Here is a 27914-nt window from a genome sequence, read left to right on the forward strand (position 1 = left end):
GTCTGGAATCAGGGGGTGCCACAAACCCTGAACCCTCAAGTGTGGCTCTCTTAAAGCTGCAGGCTCAGGGAAGGAATTGCCTGAAGGCTTTAGGAGCTTGCTTTCCCCCCACTCTCTGGGCTCCTTCAACCAGCCCCCCTTTCCTCTGCCAGACTGGGAGTCCCTTTATGGATTTGATGGGGGATTCTAGAGGTGCCCTTTTCTATCTCTTAGTGGAGCTGTACATTCTAAGCCATGTTGGAGTATCACAGGGGGCTCTGAGGTCCTCTGCAACCTAGCAGCTCATCACTGAGCGCTACCATGGCTAGTTTTTCACCTGCCCTCTGCTCCATCATCCTCACCTTCGTGCTTATCAAGACCCAGTCACGTTCTGCTTGCATTCCCTAGTCAAAGCCGGGCGCTATTGCAACAATCACCTCCGAAGTCCAGAGCACTCATGCGTTTACTCTGGACTGGGGCCATGACAGCCTCCCTCATGCAGAACAGAGACTCTGCAGGTTTAAACTATTAAACAAACACGGACTAAGTAAGCTACGATATCAAAATAAACTAGGCTGACCGACACTTAGAATATGTGAAACACACAGATCACCTTGATCCAGACAAAGAAGACCATGACGGCTGTCACATTGTTGAACTGAATCTGCCAATATGCTAGAGGTTCCAAGTTAGGGAAAGTATTTTGATCTTCGAGGTATGTCAGCAGCACTTCCACATTGGATTTCCTGTAGATGTCGATTCCTATAGCTACTATTGACAGCTAGGACAAAGACATGTGATCAGAATTTTAAAATTCCATTGTCTTAAGGCCATCAACTTAAACAAATCATTGCTATCTTTTGTTTTTACATCACCCTCTTTCCCAATATATACCTCTCCATGTTCCTCCCCAGAGTCAAGCCTTCCAACAAGGAATAAAAAGAAGAGAGAAGGAAGAAAGTGACTCAGTTAAACTTGTCAAGTGAGTGGAACAAAATATGGAATGTTCTGCACTTGTAGCCTTCCACCTTCACAAAGAAGGGAAGGAGGTACATTTTTCCTTTCTTCAAAAGAGATAATATTTATAAAGTCCTTAGCACAGTGCCTGACACATACTAGGCACTTAATGCTTATTCCCTTCCCTCCTTCCCCATTTTCTTGAGGGCCAAGATTAGTCATTATAATTTATACTGTTACACTGCTTTCACTCCATATAAGGGTTAATCAGAAAACAGAATGAGTGCTGCCCAAAGTCAGTGTGTGTGTGTGTGTGTGTGTGTGTGTGTGTGTGTGTGTGTATAGTTTAGGAAATAAAAACTAAAGAATAATCATAAAAAAAAGAATAATCTTCAAATAGATAGCCATAAGAATAAATTTAAAAAAATTTCCCAGACTTCTTCCTAATAGCCACACTGATCAAAATTCCAGGTCATCTGCATTCTGCTACTTTTAAAGGTGCATATTCTGTGCTCATTATAGTATTATCTACTTATTCTGGTTTTTTGTTTTTGTTTTTTTTTGAGGGGCAATGAGGGTTAAGTGACTTGCCCAGGGTCACACTCCTCCTGAATCCCAGGTCGGTGCTTTATCCACTGCGCCACCTAGCTGCCCCCCATCTACTTATTCTGAATAGGAAACACACATATGTAAATAGCATGGTTCAATGTGTTTAGGATCTGTGGTTTCATTAGTCTCAGTATTATGTCTGCAATGCAGATCATGATTCCTTTATCCACTAGAAGATGGTGCCTCTGGGTTGCTGTAGCTATATAAGCTATTACCCAGGAGTCGATCTGGTGATGGGTCTCTCCTAACTTATTGAAGATGGCCCTGGAACGCCATCACCAGTTTCATAATTGAATCCTTTCCAACACAGAAAGACCCATTAGAGCTTATACCATGCTGCCACAGGCTTCTAGAGGCTGATCCTCTACATGATGAGGAGGCTCACATGAAGGAGGGCTTAGAGTTTTGATTTTGTACTGAGATGTTATACAATTAATCATATCAAATGAAACTGGCGTGTGAACAACTTACAGAAATTTCGAGGGGCAAGACACAGCATGTGTGAGCAAAGACTCCTGTTAGTGACGTCTAGTTTGAGAAATCTATGACAGTTACTATTGTTTCATAGTCTCTTCCCATCATGGAACCATATCTGGGTAGGTAGATGCTTCACTACTTATATATATATATATATATACACACACACACATACATTTGTGTGTGTAATAGATACTGTATATTTTAAATTGAGAGACAGATGATGCAAGGGAGAGTGTGTGGGATCTATAGCCAGAGGACCTTATTCCTGTCTGTTACCACTATGCTACTTCTGTGTGGTATTGGGCAAATCACTTCAACTAGGTTGGATTAGAAGACTTCTGAGGTCCATTTCAGCTCTAAATCCATTATCCTATTAAAGGTGAATACTCTTAGATTCTCCACAAGAAGGTGCATATTTAATTGGCACTCCGAGTCTATCTAATTTATTTTTCTTTATTTTTTTTTAAGTGAGGCAATTGGGGTTAAGCAACTTGTCCAGGGTCACACAGCTACCAAGTGTCAAGTGTCTGAGGCTGGATTTGAACTCAGGTCCTCCTGAATCCAGGGCCGGTGCTCTATCCACTGCGCCACCTAGCTGCCCCAAGAAGGTGCATATTTTAAAAGTGAGCAGGACTAGGAGTATAATTTATACAATAATAAGAGTTATGATCAATACAATGACCAACTTTGACTCCAAAGGACTGATGATGGCTTTATATTAACATATGTTGACAAGAGGGTGGATGGACCAAGGTACAGAATGAGGAGTTCATTTTGGGCCATGGAAAATGTGTAGATTTATTTTGCTTTACTATGTTTATTTCTGAAAAGATCTGTGCATTTTCTGTTTTTATGAAGGGAAAAGGAGCTAGTGATAGTGCTGCCAAAGAAAAGAAGAAAAGAAGGTCATTGAAGAAATTGTTAAATTAAGTGAAGGAAACTGAAGGATATTTAGAGGGAAACAGACAAGCGGGAAAGTTCTGAAAGCAACATGTAAAATTTATCATAGAGTTTTTAAAAAGGAAAGCAAACTGTGCAAAACAGAATTCATGGTTTCAAATATAATTTTCTTTTTCTTTTCTATTTTGCATATAACTATGTTCCTCTTTTTTTGTTCTTGGTAAATTCAAAATTAAAAAATAAGTAAATAAAGTATATGGTTATTGCATCAGAACCTACCGCAATAATCATGATATCCAGACAGTTCCAGAAACTTCTGAAATAATGCAATTTGTGAATACGAATTTCCAAAACCTCTTCCACTATATAGTAAAGGATAAAGAAACAAAAGGTGATCTCACAGGTCGCCAGGAAGTAATCAAAAGTTGAGATGTAGTGGATCAGCTTCACAGGCTGAAACTGCCAAGATGTAATCACGCCACCAGTGGCTGGGAACTCAACCAATAATCTGTGTTGCAGTAAAAGAAAAAGCCGGAAGTGAACATCTTCAATAAAGATGGCAGCCTGTTCTTACCAAGCACACATACACAAAGCATCCTATAAAGTAATGGGCTAAATCCCACAAACCTGGCAGAACTGGTAGCACAAACTAATAATAATGACTGAAAGGGTCACTTCCTAGCTATAAATGCTAAGGGTCATCTAGTAGCATTAATCCTTCGATAATCCAGCCTAGAAGGGTATTCTCGTTAAGTGGTAAAGTACACTTGGAAACTCAATGTCTCTGAGGATGGTGGTAAATATTTAAATGAGGAGAATTTGCTAAAGTTATTTCTGTTCAGCTTCCATGCTACACAAAGATCATGCCACTAGTGATATCAGAAGATGCTAAAGTAAAGAACTCTACCCAGTGACTAGGTCTCCCTCTCAGGTATGACACTCACTTAGGTAAGACTCAGAACAATTCATTTACCCTTGTTAAAGCTAAAATTCTAGCTAGTCTGTCTAAAATATCTAATGAGTGGTCGCCGATAAATTATAAGCTTTAGCAAGAGTTAGACTTTTAAGCATTTATTAAGGAGAATAAAAATTTGGGAAAGAGAGAGAGAAAGGCCTAGATTCATCTATCTATTAAAGGGAGAGTGCATTTCTAGCTCCCTTCTCCACCAGAGAGCACCAGGCTCCCCCTTCTTCCTCCCACAAGCAAACGTCACTTCCTGAGGCCAAAGAAAAGATGCATGGTCTTGCCCTCAGAGACCTTCACCTCATGGCGGAGCTTTTCTACAGTAAGTCTCCAGCAGGTGTTGTCATTCCAATCATTACACCCTGTATCCTTCTCTATAATTTGGATGAAAAATACTGTTCTTTATTTATGTTAGTCTGGTAACTAAATTCTAAACAATCCCACAAAGACCAGACGTCAGCATAGCAAAGTGGCTGGAGATCAGGATGATAAACCTGACTTAAAAATCAACTAGCGGCAGGACAGCTAGGTGGCGCAGTGGATAGAGCACTGGCCCTGGAGTCAGAAGGAACTGAGTTCAAATCTGGCCTCAGATACTTAACATTTACTAGCTGTGTGACCCTAGGCAAGTCACTTAACCCCAATTGCCTCACCAAAAAAAAAAAAAAATCAACTAGAAACATTACTGTGAGGGAATCACTTAACCTCTCTGGGCTTCAGTTCCCTCATCTATAAAATGCAGGAGTTGCACCTAATGACCTCTGAGATACTTTGAAGCCCTAAGTCTATGAACTTAGTCCGGGCTCTCGTACTAAATGCTTGTGTGGCCTTGGGCAAGTCATTTAGCGTCTCTGGGCATCAGAGAAGTCATATAATAAAATGACAGAATAGAACTAAATGTAAAGGTCCTCCAAGTACACCACCCTCCGGACTTCTCACTGAACTTGTATTTATGCTAACAGTCTAGGGCATGCAGGCAGCTGCAACTCTCATATAGGAGGAAATAGGTTCCTAACACAGCTGGAGGTCTTAAACTTCTACTGCTTTATTCTTTGTTTGTTTGTTTTGTTTGGTGAGGCAATTGGGATTAAGTGACTTGCCCAGGGTCACAAAGCTAGTAGGTGTTTAGTATCTGAGGCCGGATTTGAACTTAGGTCCTCCTGACTCCAGAGCCGGTGCTCTATCCACTGTGCCACCTAGCTGCCCCTCACTGCTTTATTCTTAATCAGAAATACTTATGAAGCAATAATAATAATAATAATAATAATAAAAACAGCATTCAAACCTCTCACCACTGGACAAAGAGCCTGTGGTAAAAAGTGAGCACAAACTCCCCCAGCTAAGAGAGAGAACACAGGTACCCTGGCAATTCACAAGTAGGCACTGGGGGTCCCCCTTTTAAGTAGAAGCCTTCACAACAGTTCTCTAATGAGTAGGACACTTCTCTAATGAGCTCCTTTTTTTTTTTTTTTTTTAGGGAAATGAGGGTTGCCCAGAGTCACACAGCTAGTGTCAAATGTCTGAGACTGAATTTGAACTCAGGTCCTCCTGAATCTAGGGTCAGTGCTTTATCTACTGCGCCACCTAGCTGCCCCTCTGCTGAGCTGCTGAAAGAGTATGAAGCTCTTTTTAGCGAAACAAAATCCACGAGCCTGGGATCCAGGTCAGTTTCTCTGGCTGGACTCTAGCGGCTCCCAGGGGTTTTCACCTGTCAGACAGTATAGAGCAGTACAAGGAAAGTGAAAAGCACCTCCCCCTCTAATTAGCTCTTCCAAACAGCAATGTTTCCCCCCCAAATCAGCTCTCAGAACAAGAAGGATTCTTCTCAGACCCACTCAGAGGCCCGGTCTTGACCAATCCTACCGCAGCCAAGTAGGGTCTCTTATATGAAATGATACGCCTGCATCATCCTCTGAGCTCTAAGGCCTCTCCCTTTCTCAACTACTTCCGTACTCATTGTACCACTCATTTAACAACTTAAATATAACCTTCTATTATTACTCATCTGATAAGTCCCTCCTAAATGAGTAAATCAACATCTACAAAGTGCTACCGAAGATACAACGGTGTATAATTCTGATGCTCGAAAAGATGAGGATAAATTTTTTTCTTTCCTAATTAAGGAGAGTAAGAATAATGTCTCATTCATTCAACATTTATTAAGGGCCTAGTCTGTGTAGGGCACTGTGTTCTCTATCTCTATCCCCTCTCCTGTCAAAGCTTTAGCCAGTATCTCCTACAGAAACTAGGCATTCAATTAAAGTTTGAGAGTATAATAATACGCAGTCATAGCAGCAGCATTGACCCATCTACACATAACTGGGGATTACGATAATTAAACCTCTAATATGGATTAGTCTTTTCTTCCTTCTATAGTGGATGTTAAACGTTAAATGACTTGCCTAATGACTTACTGTAGAGTCATTTAGAGCTAGAACCAAAAGTAGCCTAGGAAGTCGCTCAATTTTATTTGTTTGTTTTTTTGTGAGGCAATTGGGGTTATGTGACTTGGCCAGGGTCACACAGCTAGTAAGTGTCAAGTGTCTGAGGCTGGATTTGAACTCAGGTCCTCCTGACTTCAGGACCAGTGCTCTATCTACTGCACCACCTAGCTGCCCCGGAAGTCGCTTAATTTTAATGCCATGGATTGGTAACTGAACAAAACAGTAATACTTCATCTCTACAGCTACTGTGCATTGACCCTCTAAAGCCAGAACCATAATTTAAGAGAAAAATGAAGATGGGGATTGGATTGAACTGAGACTAAAAAACCAGCAAACTCTTTCACCCTTTTAATTTTTAACCTTTTTTCCAGGACAAATTGTTCAGGATGGGTAAGAATGAAGCCTCAGGGGAATAGTGTGAACACACAGGTACAGGTTCTGTGTGAATGTGTCTAGAGGAGACACAGTTCTCCCTTGGTTCCCTTGCATACTCACTCCACCTGGTGCATCCTGACCGAGCATCTTTAAGTACTCTGAGGTTCTGAGAAGGCCATGTTACCATTCATAATCAAAGTATGGGAAGCAAAGTTCAAGAGTAGCTTTTTAAAAAATTTAAACACACACAGCAAGGAATATACATGGAATTATTTGGCTGCTTTTGCCTTTCCTGCCTTCAAGAACCACAAGTCATTTCCTGTTTAGGCATGCTCTAAACAGAGTTCATCAGTAATTACAATCATTTCTTCTTTCCTTTTTCTAAGTAAGGACTCTAAGATTTAACATGATATTATTTTCTGTAAAAGGTGATCTCAAAATGTTCAAATTTAGGGATGGAAAAATCTAGCACATAAGAGTTAAATCTTACAAATGAGGAGACAGGACTGTTATTAAATCAGTTGCACAACTAGTCCTCTGGGATTAGCAACTAAAAATAGTAGTTCTGTATCATTTTATTCTGGATGGCTGCCAGAAGTCACTGGAGACTGGTGGTTCCCTCCCCTAATGCTACAATATTGCTTGTTTCATGCACAGTAATTCTTTCATCCTTAAGACTTTTCGCATCCCAAACACTCTGCAATTTTATCCTTCTATCATTTCCTTCTCATGAAGTTTTGGCCCCAAGAAATTCCTTACAACTCCCAAGGTGGTTGACAAAAAATCTTCTTCTGGCCTTAATACTTTCCCCCTCACACCATGTATGATTAGAAATCATTTTGCAGGCACGTATGAACTCTCATTTTTGACTGTCCTTACAAAAGTTTTTTTTTTTGAACCTTTGGTGATAGATTATCTAGTTGTCAATCCAATGCTACATCTTTGTACAGAATAATTATAATGTAGGATTATAGGATTTGCAGCTAGAAAGGATCTTAAAAATAATATAGTCAATCCCTCATTTCACAGATGAAGAAACCAAAACCTAGCAAAGTTAAATGATGGGCATTTGTATTAGGTAGACAGTGGGAAAGTCAGAGCACTCTGTCTTGCTTTTAATGACGATTATTGTTATCCAAAGTCGACCTGTCCTCTGAAATATGGGTGTTGAGAAATGCATTTAGCCTAGCTTTCGTCAGTTGACAGAATATTTAATACAATCCCTACCCCCACCTGAGTTCATATATTAGATGGAACGGACACCAGAAGATAAAGGCAAACTTAGGAAAAGGAGCACCGACTAAAGGTTAGGGTTATGAGATATGACTCTGGCCCAGAGAGGACTAATTCTCTTAAATGACAGATGGTAGAAAAACATCACTTTGTCTCCCAGTGTAGTTACACTAAATAAACTAGAGAAACATTCCTACTCTAAGGTTCTACGATTTAAAACTTTGAATCCACATACCTAAGAAACATTCAGTGTCCCATAAAACCATTCTGCCCTTTCTTTTCTTTATCAGTAACACAACCCATTCTTTGCTATCCCTCTTGAATCCTAGGACCCAATTTTCAAAACACAAGGTACATTTTTTATTTGTGGATACTCCGATAATGTATCATCACATATATCCACACACAAAACATAAGCAAACCAAGATTGACATTATGATCATTAAAAATACATACCTGACCACACAAAAGAGATTAATGTTGGCATTGTACACTGAGAAGTCAATAAAGATTGCCCTGGTCCCTCTGTCTAACCAGATGTTTTTCTTCAGAGTAGAAATCTTTGCTGCAGTTTCCTCTCTGGTTCTTGACAGGTCTAGATAATAGCCAGCCCCACTGTATGTCGCAATCAATCCCCAGTAACTACTCCCATTTAAATCTTTTTCATTTGTGTATGTCCAACTGTGTAAAAAACAAAACAAAAAACAAGCAACACAGTCACTACTTTAAGCAGCTATAAAGAGGGACCAAAACTATATAATCAGTCAGGGTCAGTGACAAGACAACCAAAGAAAGCTTAACCTCCAAAAAGAGACAAAATCAGGAAATAATATTTTCTATTTAAACTGATACTTATCAACAATTGAACACACCTAGTAAGCTTTCTCTAGAAGTTTTCCAGAAGTAATCCATCCTATGATATCAGTTAAAGATAATTTACTGATGAAATTTACAGGTCAGGAAATAGCCATCCTAAAATGTAATCAATGTAAGACAAGCTAAGATAGGCAAACTCATTTTCTTTTTAGTTGTTCTATGAAGAATATTCTTCATAATACTGTTCATTCAGAACTTGTGATTTAAACTACTTGTGATTTTGAAGGCAATTGGGGTTAAATGGCTAGCCCAGGGTCACACAGCTAGTAAATGTCTGAAGCTGGATTTGAACTCAAGTCCTGATTCCTGGGCCGGATGGACCCATTCAATGGATCGCTATTTTGTTTCTAATTCTTAGCTATCACAAAAAGTTCTAGCACAAATATTTTGGTATTTGTGGGGACTTTTTTCTTATCAAGTGCATTCTCGAGGTATAAACCCAGTAATGGATTATCTGGTTCAAAAAGAATGGACATTTTAGTCACTTCTCTGATTAACTTCTCCAACATGCCCCAGGAAGCTCATGATCGGAATAACTTCACCATCTTGTAAGATCTAACTAGGCTCAGAATTCTACCTTGTCACTATTCTCTGCCTCTATTATTGAAGGGTCAGGCTGTGAACTCCAAGATTCCATGAGAGCTCAGTTCAGATATATCCACATTTCTCACCTCTAAGTACTATGTTGGAACTTCTCTGTCTGACTACTCCACTGTGCTATTCCCTGCTTCCCCCTTGCTTTTTGTGTTTTGTCTTCCCTTACTAGATTGTAATCTCCTTGAGGGCAGAGACCGTCTTTTCTTCAGGGCTTGGTGCAGTGCCTAGGTTATTTAGGTCCCTCATTTCTTTTCTTAATTTTTTGGGGTTAGATTTATCTAGGTCTAAGAGGGGCAAATTGAGGTCTCCTACTATTAGAGGGTTGTGGTTTTTTTTTAAACTACAAGTTCCAAACCTGAATCTGAATCTACTGGCTTGTCCCAAGTTTTTAGTAGACGCTAATGGACGCAGCCACTATTCACTCACTGGGAAACTTCACAGGTTCAGAGCGACTGAAACACAAATTCCCCTTTTGTCTTGGATTCCTGTCTTGGTTATTCTATGAAAAGCTTCATGGAATGGAGTTAGAAGTTCCTGCTCTGTTTTTGGGATCATAGCCTCATAGCCTCTGTTTGCTTCCGTTCTTTTTCCTTTCTTAGTACACTTAGGGCCTGTCAGTGGCTACTCTTCTCTACCACTCCTGTGGGTAGAGCCCCACCTTAGTCCAACCTGGAACTCAGTTGTAAGTGCCAGAGTAGCCAGAGGACACCTATTTCTGTACTCTGTGCTAGCTTATCCTGCTCCAGTGCTTGGTCTGAACTTTCTTTCAGTCCCTGGGTGCTATCATGCTCTGCATGCAATGATCTCCCATTTGTTTGTTATACTGTAGAGAGGATTCTTTGGCCACTGACATTCCTTACCATTTGGAAATTCTGTGATGCAGAGACTGAAGGGGCAATATATAAACTAAACTTTTGGGTGGATACATTCTGAAAAGGGTAAGAATCAGTTTGGCAAAGACTAAGATTACAAGTACTGGAAAATTATCGACAACATTTTGTATTTGCTGAAAGAATGAATGGAAATACGGGAGAAACAGGAGGGACAGCACGGATGTGTCTGAGAAAGAAGTACATACGCTGTTCCGTGTCGGAGACCAAATGGCTCTCTCTCTTCATTGCTGACAGAGTAGACATCATAGCATTCTTTAATCTCCTCTCTCAAGTCTGGGGGGATAGAACAAGACCCATTTCTGACTTTTAATTGACGGATTCGGGGCACACCCAATAGCAGGTTCTCATAGTAAATGAAACTCCGATTTTCAGCGACTGTTCTGTTGTTGTACCACATCTCCCAATAGAGGCCATCCAGCAGAGAGCCCTCTGTGAACTGAAAGGGAAAGAAAAGGTCTGAAAAGTCAAAATATCAGTAAATTACTTTTTTGCTGTCAAAAACTTCCATGTGGTCCCCTACAGTAATCTGAGTGCCCGCCTCCTTAATATAATTAGAGTTTCCAGGCACCGGAGAGACAATGAAATAAATCTATTGTCATAACTATCTCCCCGTTATTTCTAGATCGTGCCAGTGCAGATCTGCCTCATATCCTCACCAGCTATGGTTCTGACAGTTTATCCTAGGGGAATAATAAGGCAGACTTGTTTAGTCTCCTGGCTATGCGGGTCATTTCGTTGCATCAGTACTTTTCACAACGGGGCAGCTGAGTGGTGAAATGGACAGAGCGCCAGGCCTTGATGCCAACAGAGGTCCGTATAATCAAACCTACAGTTTGTCCAGTAGCAACGTATGTATGGCCATGAGAGGTGGATGAAGAGGAAAGCTGAACGTTGCAGAATCAACACTTCCAAACTACGGCGCTGAAGACAAGTTTTAGAGTTCCTTGGACAGTGTGGAGATCAATCAGTCAATACTTAAAGAAATGAATTCAGGTTAGTCACTGGAAGGCCAAAAGTTAGATTTCCAAACCTCATTTCTGGGTTTGGGAGAATAGGCAGTAGGACTTACACTTAACTCTCCTAAGACTCGACCCAAACTAAATATTTTATTTCTGATTCTAAGCGCTCTACCTAAGGGGCTTCTATCTCCCCTCAAAGTCTTTGGACCGGGGATCACTGGAAGAACAGGGGTAGGGGCTTTGAACTCCCAACATAATCTCTCCTGAGGGACTAAGAAAAGGGGCCTGTTTTATTTCCTATGGCCTAATCACATCCCTGGATATCCCTAAAAACCAGGGTCCTTGCTAGCCTTTGGGTAGAAATGCCATTGATCTTGATGAGTGTCAGAGATGGGGAAATGAACTTAATAGGATTAGGGAAAGGATGGGAGAGAGAGTGCCAGCATCTTGTCTTCCCAATACAGAGAATTCATGAGCTGGGTCCATGAGAGAGTTCTTGGGTCAATGGAAAACTCAGTCAAAAAAAAAAATTGATATCTCTGCAAGACCAGCAGCTCTAATCCCAAGCATTAATAGGGTTTTTACTTATGGAAAAATAAGCATTTTTCCTACAACTATGAAAAGCAATCACAGATTCATTAAGATTCTCTGAATTTCACATTCTCGGTTTGTTTTTTCTATGTACCACTACCTTAACAATTCAAATACTTACTACTTAAAACATTTATGATAATTTCAAAAAAGTCGCATTTAAGTTTATCTTTGAAAATGTTTTTATAAAAGCTTTGTTAAATAAATTTAGTGAAAACAATTTATGGGGAGAAGGCTGAAAAGTAGCTGAGGAGGGAAAAACATTTTCACATACTTAAAAGATACTATGAACAAATATGCTCAAATTTCAACAAAGCCTTTACTGCTACCCAGCAAATCTTTCTTTTCAACCTTTTTAGACTTTCTGGTACATTGGTAATAGTAGTAATTCCAAATGATTTTGATACCAATAAAGTCCCTCATTCCCTTCTGGACCTGAGCAAGTAACTGGTTTTCTTTCTCTTTACTGAGGTCAAGGTCATCCAATATGACCTTTATCTTGTTGCCTGATCTTTTTTTTTTTTTTTTTTGTGAGGCAATTGGGGTTAAGTGATTTGCCCAGGGTTACACAGCTAGTAATTTGTCAAGTGTCTAAGGTTGGATTTGAACTCAGGTCCTCCCGACTCCAGGGCCGGTGCTCTATCTACTGCGCCACCTAGCTGTCCCTTGTTTGTTTCTTTATGTTTTTTGTCTAGCAACAAACATTTATTTTATTTTCCAGTTACATGTAAGGGTAGTTTTCAACATTCATTTTCATAAGATTTAGAGTTCCAAATTTTTCGCCCTCTCTCCCTCCCTTTCCTCTCCCCTCCACAAGATCACAACCAGGTTATATATGTACAATCCACAAGTGTTCTTTTTTATCAGTTCTTTCTATAGGGGTGCATGGTAAGCTTCCTCATTAGTTCCTTGGGATTGTCTTGGATCATTGCACTGCTGAGAGAAGTTACGTCATTCACAATTGTTCATTGAACAATACTGCTGTCACTACACACAATGTCCTCCCAGCTCTGCTCACTTCACTATACATCGATGTTCATTAGTCTTTCCAGGCTTTTCTGGGATCATCCTGATTGTCATTTCCTGTAGCACAAGACCATTCCACTACAATAATATAGCACAGATTTTCCCATCATTCCTCAATTGATGGACATTCCCTTGATTCTCAATTCTTAGCCTCCACCAAGAGTTTCTATAAATATTTTTTGTACAATTTCCCGCCTTTTCTCTTTTTCATGATTACTATTGTTAACTGTTTCCCTTCCATCCTATTCCCTTCCCCATGATATTTATTCTATTATCCATCTTCTTTCATCCTGTCACTCTTCAAAAGGGATTTGCTTCTGTCTATCCCCTCCCCCACTCTGCCCTTCCTTCTTTTGCCCCTCTCTTTTTATCCCTTTCCCCTCCTATTTTCCTGCAGGGTTAGAGAGATTACTCCACCCAATTGAGTGGGTACATTATTTCCTTCTTGAGCCAATTCTTATGAGATTGAGATCTTTGAGCCAATTCTGATGTTAGGCTCATTTGCTACCCAGATTAAACAGATTACTCCACTCAGTTGGGTGTGTCTGTTAGTCCCTCCTTGAGGCAGCTCTGATGAGTTTAAGGTCTTTGAGCCTTTTCTGGTGAGTGTAAAATTCATTTACTGCCCTGCTCCTCTCCCACTTCTTCCCCCACTTCATAAGCCTTTTCCTGTTTCTTTCATGTAGGATTTCACCTCTGCCCTTCCCCCTCCCCCAGTGAATTCCATTCACCCCTCAATTTAACCCTAAAGATGTCATCACCTAGCTAGGTGACACAGTGGACAAAGCATCAACCCTGGACCCATGGGGATCCCAGCCAAAACCCGGCCTCAGACACAAGACAGTTGCCCACTGTACTACCCCAGGTATGTCCCAGCTCCAATTTTTTATGGTTCTCTGGGGTCTTGTATTTGAAAGTCAAATTTGCCATTCAGTTCTTTTCATCACAAATATCTGAAAGTCTTCTTTTTCATTAAAGTGCCATTTTTTCTGCTGAAAGATTATGCTGAGTTTTGCTGGGTAGGTGATTCTTGGTTGTAATCCCATTTCCTTTGCCTTTTGGAATATCATATTCCATGCCCTTTGGTCCTTTAATGTAGAAGCTGCTAGATCTTGTGCTATCCTGACTGGGGCTCCACAGTACTTGAATTCTTTCTTTTTGGCAGCTTGCAATATTTTCTCCTTGACCTGAGAGCTCTGGAATTTGGCTATAATATTCCTAGGAGTTTTCCTTTTGGGATCTCTTTCTGGAGGTGATTGGTGGATTCTTTCAATTTCTATTTTAGCTTCTGCTTCTAGAATTTCAGGGCAATTTTCCCTGAGAATATCTTGGAAGATGGTGTCTAAGATCTTTCCTTGATCATGGTTTTCAGGTAGACCAATAATTTTCAAATTATCTCTCCTGGACCTATTTTCCATGTCAGCAGTTTTTCCCAGAAGATATTTCACACTGCCCTCTATTTTTTTATTCATTTGGATTTGCTTTATTGGGTCTTGGTTTCTCATAAAGTCACTGGCTTCCATTTGTTCAATCCTCATTCTTAGGCAATTTTTTCCATCAGAGAGCTTTTGTACCTTCTTTTCCATTTGGCCAATTTGACTTTTCAAGCTGTTGACTTTTTTCTCATGTCTTTCCTGCATCACTCTCATTTCTCTCTCCATTTTTTCCTCTACCTCTCTAACTTTATCTTCAAAGTCCTTTTTGAGCACCTCTATGGCCTGAGACCAATTCATATTTTTCTTGGAAGCTTTAGATATAGGGACCCTGATGTTGACATCTTCCTCTGAGGGTGCCCCTTGGTCTTCCTTGTTACTGAAGAAACTTTCTATGGTCCTCACCTTTCTCTATTGGCTCATCTTGCCTTTCTTTTACTTGACTTTTAGCTCCTTAAAGTGGGGCACTGTTTCTAGGCTGCAGTATCCCAAGCTTAAGAAGTCCCAGGTGGTATGATTTAAGGAGCATCAGGTTCTTCACTTGCCCGGCCTGTTCCCTGGTCCTTAGATGACCCCAGACCAACTTGCTAATCAACCAGCTTTGTGTGTTGTAGTTGTTAGCTCCAACGAGCCTGTGCCCCTCCCCCACTTGGGCCACTGCTACTCAAGCCTACCTCCTGGTTCTCAGCAGGGGTGTAGACCCCTATAGTCTCCCCACTGCCCAGGGCTCAGCCCACTCACCAGACTGTGAGCTTAGTTCCAGACAACACTGGTGCTTCAGATGATTCAGAGGCTCTGGGGGTCTGCTTCTCTGGTGAGGCCTTCCTGGGACTGGATTTGTGTCAGGGTGACTGGGGGGTTGGGCTCAACTCCTGTATTAGCACAGCAGCTCCCTCCTTCTGACCTTCCAAGCTGTACTTGGTTAGAAGATGATTTCAGCACATTCTTCTGTGAGTTTTGCTGCTCTGGGGATTTTCCTATGGCATTATTTGGAAGTTTTTTGGAGTGATCGTGTCATGAGTTCGGGAGCTCACTGCCTTTCCTCCTCCATCTTCTGCCCCTCATTTTTTACATTACCAGAATTTCTCCCCGTAGCCCTCCCCTGCTGCTCCTCAGAACGAAACACCCTATAGGATAAACATATCTTTATAAAGAGGAAGAGAAAAAGAATCAACAAAACTGATGAATACATAAAAAGGTATAGAATTACATGCACTGTATCAATCCACAGACCTACCACCTCTGCAAAGGGGAATGGGAAATGGTGGGTGTATTTTCTCATTTCTCTTATTTGGGGCCATGTTTATTCTTCGTAATTTTGCAGTATTTACTTCTGCGATTATTCTTTTCATTTACATTATTGTGGTCATTTTATATATTATTTTCTTGCATCTACTTACTTCACTGTGCATCAGGATATATAAATCTGTGTTTCTCCATTCATCATATTCACCATTTCCGACAATATGATATTATATTTTATTCACGTACAATTTAGCCACCCCCCCAATCAACGTTCATCTATTTTGTTTCTAATTCTTTGCTATCACAGAAATACTGCTATAAATATTTTAGGGTTTATAGGGAATTTCCCCTTAACAATGACTTCTTAGTTGAATCTATGAATAGGGACATTTTACTTACTCTATTTGCAGAATTCCAAAATGGTTATATTGATTCACAGCTCCACAAATAATGCACTAGAGTCCCTATTTTTTTTCACAGCCCCTCCAACATCAACTATCTCTATCTTTGTCAATTTGCAGGGTGTAAGGTAAAACTTCAGGGTCATTTTTTATTTTCAATTCTATTGTTTTGTTTTGTTTTTTAGTGAGGCAATTGGGATTAAGTGACTTGCCCAGGGTCACACAGCTAGTAAGTGTTAAGTGTCTGAGGCTGGATTTGAACTCAGGTACTCCTGACTCCAGGGCCGGTGCTCTATCCACTGCGCCACCTAGCTGCCCCTTCAATTCTATTGTTAATGATTTGTGAATAATAATTTGAAATTCTTCTTTTGAGAACTGTTTGTTCATATCATTTGACTACTTATTTACTGAGTAAATGGTTCTTACTCCTAAATATTAAATATATCTAGGATATCAAATTTTTATCAGAGACATTTGATAAAAAAAATATTTTTCCCTATTTGACCACTTCCCTTCTCATCGAAGGCACATTAACTTTGCTTCTGCAGAAGCTTTTCAGTTTCAAATAATCAAAGTTACCTATTTTATCTTTTGTTTGGTTAAGAATACACCTCTTATGGGGGCAGCTAGATGGCACAGTGGATAAAGCACCAGCTCTGGATTCAGGAGGTCCCGAGTTCAAATCCAGCCTCAGACACTTGACACTTACTAGCTGTGACCCTGGGCAAGTCACTTAACCCTTATTGCCCCGCAAAAAAAAAAAAAAAGTACTTAAAAAAAAAGACAAGGAAAAAAAATACACCTCCTACAAATAGTTATGAGAGGTAGATGCTATGTTCCTTTTCTATTATTTTAATACTATGATTTTGAAAATTAAGGTCTCATATCTATTGACAGTATATTTTGGAATGTAATGTAAGGTGTTGATCTAAGCCTAATTTCTACCAGATTGCTTTCTCAGCAGTTTTTATCAAATGGTAATTTTTAAATTATATATTAAGTAGGGAGATTAGGTAATTTATATTTTCTACTTTGAATTCTATTTTTTATGATTCTCCTTTGTCTGATCTGTTCTGTTGATTTCTCTATTTTTTAATCAGTACCCGATGGTTTTGATGACTGCTACTTTATAATCTGAGGTCCAAAGTGCTATTCTTCCTTTATCCTTCTTTTCACCATTTCCCTTGACATTCTAGATCTTTTGTTTATCCCCAATAAATTTTGTTATTATTTTATCAAGTTCTCTAAAGTACTCCATTGGAAATTTGATTAGTATAGCATAAAAAGCATAAATTAATTTTGGTAGCATTGTCATTTTTATTATATTGGTATGGTTTAGCCATGAACTGAACACTTCTCCAGGTAGATGTTCTTTATGTTTTTTAAAGAACATTTTCTTAATTGAATCTATACAAGTCTTTTATATATTTTGGGGAGGTTGCTCCACACATATTTTGTGTATTTTGTAGTTATTTGAAGAGGGATTTGCCTTTTAAATGTTTTGTTATTATGTAGAAATGCTACTGATTTCTGAAGATTTATTTTGTGGAAATTTTCCTGTGTCCCTTATTGTAGAGTTTAGTACTAACCACTGCCTCTTCTCTGATTATTTTTAGCACATTTTCCTTTTTCTTTTACTATTCACTTTTTAATTTTTATTCATTTTAAACTTAAATACAAAATAAGGAGAAAAAAGAACATTGTCATGTATGCAACAGAACATAAGAGAGGATTCGATATAAAACAATAAATTTATATTTTAAGAAAACCTATATAATAAATACTACACATTGTTTTCCAAGTTACCCAGCTTTTCTTTGCTTCTTTTTAGGTTTTCTTTTCGTCTCTGCTGTGTACTTTTTGCTTAATTTTTCCCCCTCTCCCCCCCCCCGCAACCCCTAAAGGCTACAACTAAACACAGATATACACATGTATACATATATCTATAAACATATACATGAATACACATACATGTAAACCCGTACTATGCATATTTCCACCAGCGATCTCTTTCTCTGAAGGTGGATAGCATCTTCCTTCATAGATCCAAGTCTTTCTATATTTTTCTAAATCAACTGGCTCATCATTTCCTACACCATAGCAACCATCACACCCTAGTTGAGAGACTGTGAAAGGTTTTCCCCAATTTTCTGTATTCCTTCTATTCTTGGCTATGTTAGTTTTATTTATACTCCCCGCCATTTTCCACCAAGGGCTATGATGTCCCTGCTTTTGAGGAAGGATGCTATCTATAAAGATAAAGTATTCTTTCAAAGGTAGTGGTCTCTAAGCACCAAATTCCTGCTGATTCTATTCACTGCCAGGTCCTCATCTACCATTACAGAATCTGCCATTCCCCACCCTCAGGTATTCTACAATGGCACTCTTGCCCATCACTGAACTTTCTCCCTTTTTCCTCCCTTGTTTCCAGCCCCCCTTTTGTGACCTCACTCATTCTCCCGTCAGCCTTCTTTTCCCTAAGAGAGAAGAGTTATTTTTCCTTCACTGTTTACCAGTACCTCGACTGGGGGATGTTAACACATTCCACTTTATTTGCTTCAGCCCCCTCTGCTTTTCTGCATTCTCCCATTCTGCACGTGTACATGATGTGCTGTGAGGTTTAGTTTGTGGCATTTCAGGCCTGATCTGCTACCATTATTTCTTTTATTTGTTTTGCTTTTACTCTTGTTTCTTTGTGTACTTTTATAAGGAAATCTCTTATTATGTTGTGGTTGTGGATTTTTTAATCCCATAAGTGGTTTTCTCTTTCTAGGTTTCCAGGTATAATTTATTTAATTAATTATTCACTCCTTAGTTGTCACACTTGTTTTTCTTGTATTTCTGTTGCAGGGGTGGGGGGGCATTTGCAAAAATAATAATAACCTGTTCACATCTGATTTCTTCATAGAAATGCTTCCAATGCCTGTTTTATTCAATGTCTACCTTTTTATTAATGATTTAGTGAAGATTTATAGAGTATGTTGCCTTGGATTGTACTTTAAGATCCTTCGCTCTTCGGAGCATATTTTTCCATTCCCTTCTGAGGTTTATGATGGGAAAAGAATAGGCTTCTGTTATTCAAATTTCCATTTACTTGTATTTGAAGGTTTTTCTCTTGTTAACTTGTAGAACTTATTGTTTGTTACTGGAATCATTAAGTTTAACCACTAGGTGTTTTAGAGATTGCAGCATAAAGTTTTAGTTTTAGTTGTTGTTGTTGTTTTTTTCCTGGAGGAAATCTGTGGATTCTTTTTTGTTTGTTTTATTTTTTTTGTTTTGTTTTGGTGAGGCAATTGGGGTTAAGTGACTTGCCCAGGGTCACACAGCTAGTGTTAAGTGTCTGATGCCGGATTTGAACTCAGGTCCTCCTGAATCCAGTGCTCTATTCACTGCGCCACCTAGCTGCCCCAATTCTTCTTCTTTTTTTTTTTTTAATTAAAAAAATTTTTTTTGGTAGATTTTTTTAATGGGCACTTTGTTTTCTGAGTTCCAATGTTCAAGACAGTTTTCTTGTATTATTTCCTGAATTAGGGAGTTCAAGTTTTTTGACATGTCATTATCTTCTGGGAGACTTGTGGTCTTAAGTTGTATCTTTAAGATCAGTGTATTTTACTTATATAGAGATTATGTAGTATTTTGTTTCTCTTCAAGATCATCATTCACTTCTCTATATTTGTATTCCCAATCATTTGTCATCTCTTTTGCTTGTCTGTTGGCTCTTGCCATGCTGGATCCATTTTATTCAATTCTGCCAATTATTTCTGCTGTGAATGTCAGAAATTCTGCCTATGAAAGCAGTGAAAGAATTTAAAATATAGTTTTCTTGACTCTTTCAGGAACATTCTGCTGTAGTTCCATACTCTCTTAGGAATCTATAGACTCTTGCTTCATCTTGAAATACTGAATCAGACATGTTGGGGCTCTCTTAGGTGTCCTGGTAACCACCTTTTCCACTGTTATTAATATCTTTCCTGATGATTTTTCTGCTTGTGCTCAAGGTTAACTGAGTTTTTTTATCCTGAGATTGCTAGTAAACTCACTCTTTTTTCTTTATATCTCCCTAATCACTCAGTTTTTGACTCTTCCTCCTTTAATGGAGGTTCTACCAAGGGTTGGACCTTAAAGCTATCTCAGCCTCTTCCCAAGCTGGGGAAATAACTGTAAATTTTTTTTTTTTTTTGCAGGGCAATGAGGGTTAAGTGACTTGCCTAGGGTCACACAGCTAATAAGTGTCAAGTGTCTGAGGTCAGATTTGAACTCAGGTCTTCCCGAATCCAGGGCCAGTGCTTTATCAACTGCACCACCTAGCTGCCCCAGGGGGAAATAACTTTTTACTGGCCTTAATTCCTGCCCCACATGGTTTCTGGGGGTACAGAACTGGCTCCTGACAGAGGCCAATCTCCTTTTCTTCAGTCCTGATGCAGCGTCCCGGTTCCCACCCATTGGTACAATGCCCCAGTTCCCTTTAATTAGGCCCTGCTTCCCCAGGCAGAGCCTTACCATACCTCCTCCAGCCAAGTTAGTGGTGAGGGGCAGAAGTGAGATCTGTGGCTTTGCTGTCACAGAATCATGGAGTGAGGGTATGAATAGTGAAGCAATGACAGACAATACAACATCAGGAAAGGAATTTGAGTGGATCCCAGAGTATAAGTCTCAAGGCTACCAGAGTAAAGGAGTAAAGGAGACAAAACCTTGACCTTTGGGCAAGTTTCTATAGGAAGTAGGTGGAAGTTGAAGTTGCAAGGGTAAGTCAGAGACGGGAGTTTAGACTTCCACTCATGGAAGAGGTAACCTATGCCAGCTTGACTACATCTTAGAATTCAAATCAATCTCAAATTTTACACCTCCTTAGGTTTGTTAGTGTCTTAGTCAGCGGAGATTCCTGTGATGAGTTTAACTTTCGTGCATAGTTCTAAGGTTTGACAAACAAGAGTAAAGATGGCAAAATTATCTTGTTTTCCAGCATCTAATTTGCATATGGCAAATATGAGATCTTTAAGGTTGATAGCCGGAATTCCTTATACCTAGAACTGTTTAGGGACTATGGGACAAATAAATACTACACAGTAGTGACTCGGCTGGAAGACATGTTCATTCTTGGTTTCTTACAATGAAAAAGAGAGGAATAATTTCATACTAGAGACTAATGAGGTACGACTGACCAGGACCAGACCTCCTAGTGCATCAGAAGAGAGCTCAAAACTAGGTCCTTAGAACTGAGATCCAGAGAGTCTGTGGATGGTTCTAGGAACAAACCTCAGAGTCTTCATTGCTTCTTCCAGCTTGTAAGAAAACGCCTTGCCACATGCTGCTGGGAACTTTGGTAAGACCTGAGCTTGAAGCATGGCTGAATTGGGAGCTGAGCTGAACTGAGAACTGAGGAAAGACCTCTGATTGCGTTAGGGAACAGAATTGAGTCTTTTGGTGAAAAAGTAGCTGCTCTTATCAACAATACCACTCAATTCAATGCATGTCAGCTTCTTCAAAGACTTGTTTATCTAAATGAAGATTATAATCTGTCAATTCCTCCTAGTGTGTATCCAGCAATTTACAAACACTGTCATTTTCTAGATTATCAAAGCCAAACTTTCCTTCCAATGTTTGTAACAGTCTGCATTCAAGAGGGAAAACTTTCAAAATTACTATTTGTACTATTTGTACAATGTGGCAGAATGTGCTTCCACATCCACAAGCAAATGTTGATTGCTGTAATTTGATGCCAAGCATAGTGAATGTTTTTGATTGCATCTTTGATGTTATAATTTTTTCCAGAAGTCAGTTAAGGAAATCGAATAGATGCTTCTAATTTTAGCAACTGCTTGTTCAAAAGTTTTCCTGAAGTAATAATAAAGATGCTATATTTGGTGGCAAAAATATATATATTTTTTTACATCCTCACTCAGTGAACCAAGTGCAGTTGGGTGACTTGGGGTCTTAAGTCATTTAAATGCAATACTATTGTTCTTTTTTCTTTTTTTTTTTTGGTGAGGCAATTGGGGTTAAGTGACTTGCCCATGGTCACACAGCTAGTAAATGTTAAGTGTCTGAGGTCGCATTTGAACTCAGGTCCTCCCGAATCCAGGGCTGGTGCTCTATCTGCTGCACCACCTAGCTGCCTCAATACTATTGTTCTTATAGAATTTTTAACAGCTGGACTAAAATTAAACTTTAAAAACTTTTTAAAAACAGCTTTAGTCATACTTGCTTTCTTAATTGACCTTCAATGAAAAAAAAGTGATCAAGGTAGTCTTTCAGAGTTCGAGGATTTTCAAGACCAACAAAACAAGCACTTGTTTAAATCTGAAATCCGTTTCTTCATGATGTCCTGATAAAAGTGTTAGACATATTTAACACTTTAAAACCATGTTGAATATTTTCTTTCTGAGAAATATGTTTTAGAAAACATCTTTTTTTTCCAGAATAAGCCTGTTTCAGTCACATTAAAGATTTATTGATCAATATATCTACCTCTTTCAATTATTTTCTTTAAAGCATCAGTATATTTAGCTTCTGTGTCCTCAACTGCATTGGCAACTTGTCCAGGAATTTTAACATGTTATTGAATTCAGAAGTGACAGAACCAACTTAATGCCTGAAGTACGGGCTTAACTTTCTCTTCCACTTCCATTTTCTTTCACTGCCTTAAATAAACTTGAAGCTTTTGTCTGGGTGACTGCTCTGTTAAAATAATTCATTTTTGATCGCCACCTTTAATCCATATAGCTAAAAGATACTCCATTTTTCTCACTGTAACACTATGTTTCTTGTAGTTGTTCACAAATCACAAAAAGCTGATAAGACTTTGGCTTTAAAAATATATATATATATTCAATTTTTTTCAACCACATGTAAAATTTGTTAACATTTGTTTTTTTTAAAATATTGAGTTCCAAATTCTCTCCTTTCCCTTTTTCTTTCTTTTCTTTTTTTTTGGTTTTTGGGTGAGGCAATTGGGGTTAAGTGACTTGCCCAGGGTCACACAGCTAGTAAGTGTCAAGTGTCTGAGGCCGGATTTGAACTCAGGTCCTGCTGAATACAGGGCCAGTGCTCTATCCACTGCACCACCTAGCTGCCCCAACATAATATTTTATTTATTTATTTTTTATTTTTTTGTGGGGCAATGGGGGTTAAGTGACTTGCCCAGGGTCACACAGCTAGTAAGTGTCAAGTGTCTGAGGCTGGATTTGAACTCAGGTCCTCCTGATTCCAGGGCCAGTGCTCTATCCACTGCGCAAACTAGCTGCCCCCTTTCCCTTTTTCTTTAAAAAAAAAATTTACCTGTGTGTTTTTATTATATTCCATATCTTATATTTAGGCATTCCAACATTTCGTCTTTTTTAGAGTTACAATGACCATATTATGTCATTCAATTACATCAAATTTTTGTTTTGATATAATAAGCCTCTTCTTTTGCTCTGGCTTTTTCCAACTGAAGCATTATTCATTCTGTACATTTTTTAAAAATTTTAATATAATTTTTGTTAATAAGGTTTGTATATCATCTCTCCATGTGACAATAGACAAATGTAGACTGATAGCAGTATGTTAAAACCCTTAACTAATTCACGTTTCATTAACTGAATTTTGCCTTACATTAAATGTGACCAGGTATCTTTTTTTAATTTACACTAAATCTAACTGGATTTGAAACTCACATTAATTACAATTCCAATTTTCAAACAGAAAGGACAATAGCATCTGCCAAGTATATGCCAGTAAGTCTGGAACCAAAGTTCCTAAAAAAATTCTGGAACATGTTATGTAAGGGATAGTATATAAGCAGCTAGTAAAGAAAACTGATCACAAACAGCCAGCATGTCTACAGGAAAAATTTCCAAAGGTCACACCAAACAGCCGTGGAAAAACTCGGGAGGGGATCACTGCTTGGATCTCCCGGTGACTCCCACACTCTGCCCACACCCATACTGCGTGCTGCTCCTGTGCATCTGCTGCTGCTGCCCTAGCACTGCTTTTCCCTCGCTCGTTCGACAGCTGCCCTCCAAAGCAAGACTCTGGAGCAAGGCTGGTCACTGGTGTGATCCCTTTCTGTCTGAAGGCCAGAACGCCTCCTTCCCCCAGCTTGACCAGGATGTCTGAGCAGAAGGCACCTGCACCCTTCCCACCGATCGAGCCTAATCCTTCACCTCCACAAAATCTGCAGATCCAAAAGCCAGTCAAGTCCACATGTCAAATGACGAATTGGTCAGAAAACTGGAAGAAATGGGAGACTGACTATATTATGAACTCTTTGTTCTCAAAACATCCTCCAAGATTGACACACTGCTTTCATGTTGGCGAAGATCTTAAAAGGATCTGAGGGGCAGCTAGGTGGCGCAGTGAGTGGATAAAGCACTGGCCCTAGATTCAGGAGGACCTGAGTTCAAATCTGGCCTTGGACACTTAACACTTACTAGCTGTGTGATCCTGGGCAACCCTCAGTGCCTCGCAACAAATTAATAAATGAATGAAAGAATGAAAAAACAAATGAAAGAGTTTGAGGAAGAAAATGTTAAGAAGCTTCTTAAAAGGCTTAAAAGCAGCTTTTCAGTGAATAATACATTTTGCTGAAAATCTAGAGCATGATACATCAAAAGCCAAAAGGCGGGGGGGGGGGTGCAGCTAGGTGGTGCAGTGGATAAAGCACTGGCCTTGGATCCAGGAGGACCTGAGTTCAAATCCAGCTCCAGACACCTGACACTTAACTAGCTGTGTGACCCTGGGCAAGTCAGTTAACCTTCATTGCCCAACCCCTCCCCCCCCCCCCCAAAAAAGCCAAAAGGATGCCTGGAACCTGAAGCTCTTTTGCTCCATTTACCAAGGTTCAATGTGGAAAAATAATGGGAATATGAATGTTACATGTTGTTACAAGTACACTTTGTGACTAAAACAACAGGATTTCTAGTTACATCTGCTTTATATGACCACTGAACATGGGGCAATCTGCATACATTGAAGGACCATGTAATTGTTACCAACAAGCAACATTAGAGGCCTTATCTGGATTCTCCCTGAAACAAAGATTCCTTTTACAAATAAATTTTTAAAAACCCACTAGATCATTACAGGAGAGGTAAAGTGTGACTGAAGAACAGTTCATATGAAAATGATCTTGGGGTTTTCATAAATTGCAAGTCCAATACTGGTAAATCATACGACATGGCAGCCAAGGACACTTGTTTGATCTCAGGCTGCACTGAGGGGCAATGGAATTGGGGCAGCTAGGTGGTGCAGTGGATAGAGCACCCGCCCTGGATTCAGGAAGACCTGAGTTCAAATCTGGCATCAGACACTTAACACTTACTAGCTGTGTGACCCTGGGCAAGTCGCTTAACCCCAAATGCCTCACCAAAAAAAAAAAAAAAAAAAGAGGTAATGGAATTTCAGAGGATCACAGATTTAGGGGAGGATAAGCTCTTAAAAGAGGCATTTATTTAGTTTAGCTTCCTCATTTTAAAGATAAACTGAGCCCCGGAAAGGTTAAAATACTTGCTCATTGTCATGTGGAACCACAGACAGATCTCTGATAGGGCTGAGACTGAACACTGGTCCTCTGATCCCAAATACAGGCTCCTTCTACCTTGCCATCTGCCTCAACAAGCGTAGCTACTACCCTGGAGAGCCGTGTAACCGAGCTGATGAAAACAAATGACACCTTCCAGTGACAAAGAGACTTATTTTCAAATACCTTCCAGAAGTCGTCCATTGTGGAGAGTGTCTTGAAATTTGTCTTCTCCATTTTAGACACAGGTGTCTCTAAAAAAAGCTGAGACATCACCCTTGTGTAGTAGTACATGCTGGAGCTCACCATCCCATAGGTTACTGTAAGACACACAAGGAAATGGCATCATGAATAAACAAGCAAATACAGTCAGTCATCCAGGCTAATTATCTACCTTGAGGGTATTCCAAAAGATGTTCATCCCATACTTTTAGGCTGCTAACAAAAAATAAACGTGATCTGACAGCGTTCTCTCATCGCCAGATACATTACCCAACAATTATATATTAAAGTGAAGCATTATGCACAAATAATCTGGCTGGCAGAATCAAAGATAATGAAGACACAGCCTGCTTGTTGTTGATGTGACCACCCTCACGGTCACTTATAATCATTTGTAGCAGCTGTTTCCCAAGCACATGGCTTATTTACCTAGTGAGAGCATTAAGCTCCCCAAGGACATTACACCACTCAACCTCCAATACAAAATTAGTGCCTAATAGCCAGAGGCACATATGTGTATGTGTAACCTATGGGTATATACTTTTATTTTTGGTTTTTGTGGGGCCATGAGGGTTAAGTGACTTGATCAGAGTCACACAGCTAGTAAGTATCAAGTGTCTGAGACTGGATTTGAACTCAGGTCTTCCTGAATTCAGGGCTGGTGCTCTATCCACTGCGCCACCTAGCTGCCCTTTGAGTCAGGTTTTGAACCTAGATCCTTGACTCCAAATTCAGTGCTGGTATATCATGCTGGTGGTTTAGATGCCAACTGAGTCTGATGCCCTTATTTTTACAAGCAACCATGCTGAAGTACAGCTAAGCTAAGTGATTTTCCCAAAGTCACAAATATGACAAATAGGGAGGATTTGGGTCAGGATTTTGGCCAACTCCAAATCCCCTACTAAGAGCGCAGGATAATAGAGAGCGACAATTCAAAATATCCCAGCTATGCAGTTTTGGTGTTAATCAAACCATAATAGACTATTGGAAAAGTTCATCATACATAATCATTTAACTATTTGTCATGTTTTCTAGACAGTTAATAACAAAACTTTTAAAAACTTTGAAATTCTATTTCCTTTTGAAATGTCCCAAGTATGACTGTATTTTTCTTTCTTCCTCTTCAGGAGTCAAGTTTACCTTCACAACATCTGAAATGCCATTTTTGTCCCCCAAATACATGGGACTCTGGGGAAGACACTATCTTTCATTCCAAGGTGGTCTTAATTGTGACAGAAATTGTATGCACCCTCATTATGCTTTCTGCCAAATTCGCCACAGACAAACCAAAGGCTTACCAAGTATGCCCCTTTAGGTCGATTACCTCATGAGTCCTTATTTCTAACATTCATTTTAAAATTTCAAGTTCCAAATTCCCTCCCTTTCTCCAAGTCCCTTTCCCACCCATTGAGAAGGCAAGCCATATGATATCAATTATACATAGGAAATCACGCAAAACATCTCCATATTAGCCACAATGCAAAAAAGGAAAGAAAAACGAAGTGAAAAAAGCCATACTTCAATTTGCCCTCAATTTGAGTAGTTTCATCCATTTATTCATGAACATCTTTCCAATGCCCTGAATTCACATCGATTCTCAAGTCAAAAAGAAGATTCTTCACAGACATCTGTGATATTCAATCACTGGATTGTCCATGTTCCCCAAGGACTGATTCGCGACAACCTGAAGAGCAGACACCTCGTATCTCCTCCATTATGGAATGAAATAGGGGGAAGTCAGGTTGCAATCATTTCCAGTAGCATTGTTTGGGAGAGGCCACGTGCCAAAATATCCACTAGACTGGAAAGAACAGGCAGCTTGCAGTTAGAGGTGTACTGGACAATAATGGGAACGAATGGCAGTAAGGGGGATGCATTCAAAGACGTTCACATTAACACTGCATCATATTGAGGTGATATCCTCCTCTGCTAGCTGGACCTGCTGTCACAATGGCCAGCTTCAGGTCTGCGTCATGCCGTTGAGTTGGCCATAGATAATCTTTGATATCCAAGGAAAAGGTTACCATGTTGGAGCTCCATCATCTTTTCCTTTAGATCGTCTTCTATGACATCAACGAGAGCAAGTTTGTGAGCCACATCCTTTATTAGGAGAGTGACGCCATACCAAATGTGCCCACCATCAAAGCAGTGATCTTATTATAGGGAATCTTTTCCTCCTTTATTCATTCAAATCCAGCAGATCCCTGACAATTCCCATTCTTGGCCCAGAA

The 27914-nt window shown here is 39.6% G+C and overlaps 1 protein-coding gene across 2 annotated transcripts in view; it reads right to left on the reverse strand.

Annotated features, from left to right (window-relative positions):
- Window positions 1-27914, reverse strand: part of PKD2 (polycystin 2, transient receptor potential cation channel) — a 61721-nt gene that overhangs the window by 14622 nt on the left and 19185 nt on the right. For both annotated transcript variants that reach the window (XM_043972012.1, XM_043972013.1), the window contains exons 3-7: window positions 25648-25781; window positions 10493-10743; window positions 8398-8622; window positions 3205-3433; window positions 593-760 (exon numbers count right to left, since the gene is read on the reverse strand). In XM_043972012.1, coding sequence (XP_043827947.1) covers window positions 593-760; window positions 3205-3433; window positions 8398-8622; window positions 10493-10743; window positions 25648-25781 — 1007 coding nt within the window. The remainder of the gene's footprint in view (window positions 1-592; window positions 761-3204; window positions 3434-8397; window positions 8623-10492; window positions 10744-25647; window positions 25782-27914) is intronic.

Source organism: Dromiciops gliroides, chromosome 6 (assembly GCF_019393635.1).
Source record: "Dromiciops gliroides isolate mDroGli1 chromosome 6, mDroGli1.pri, whole genome shotgun sequence".
NCBI classification, from domain to species: domain Eukaryota; kingdom Metazoa; phylum Chordata; class Mammalia; order Microbiotheria; family Microbiotheriidae; genus Dromiciops; species Dromiciops gliroides.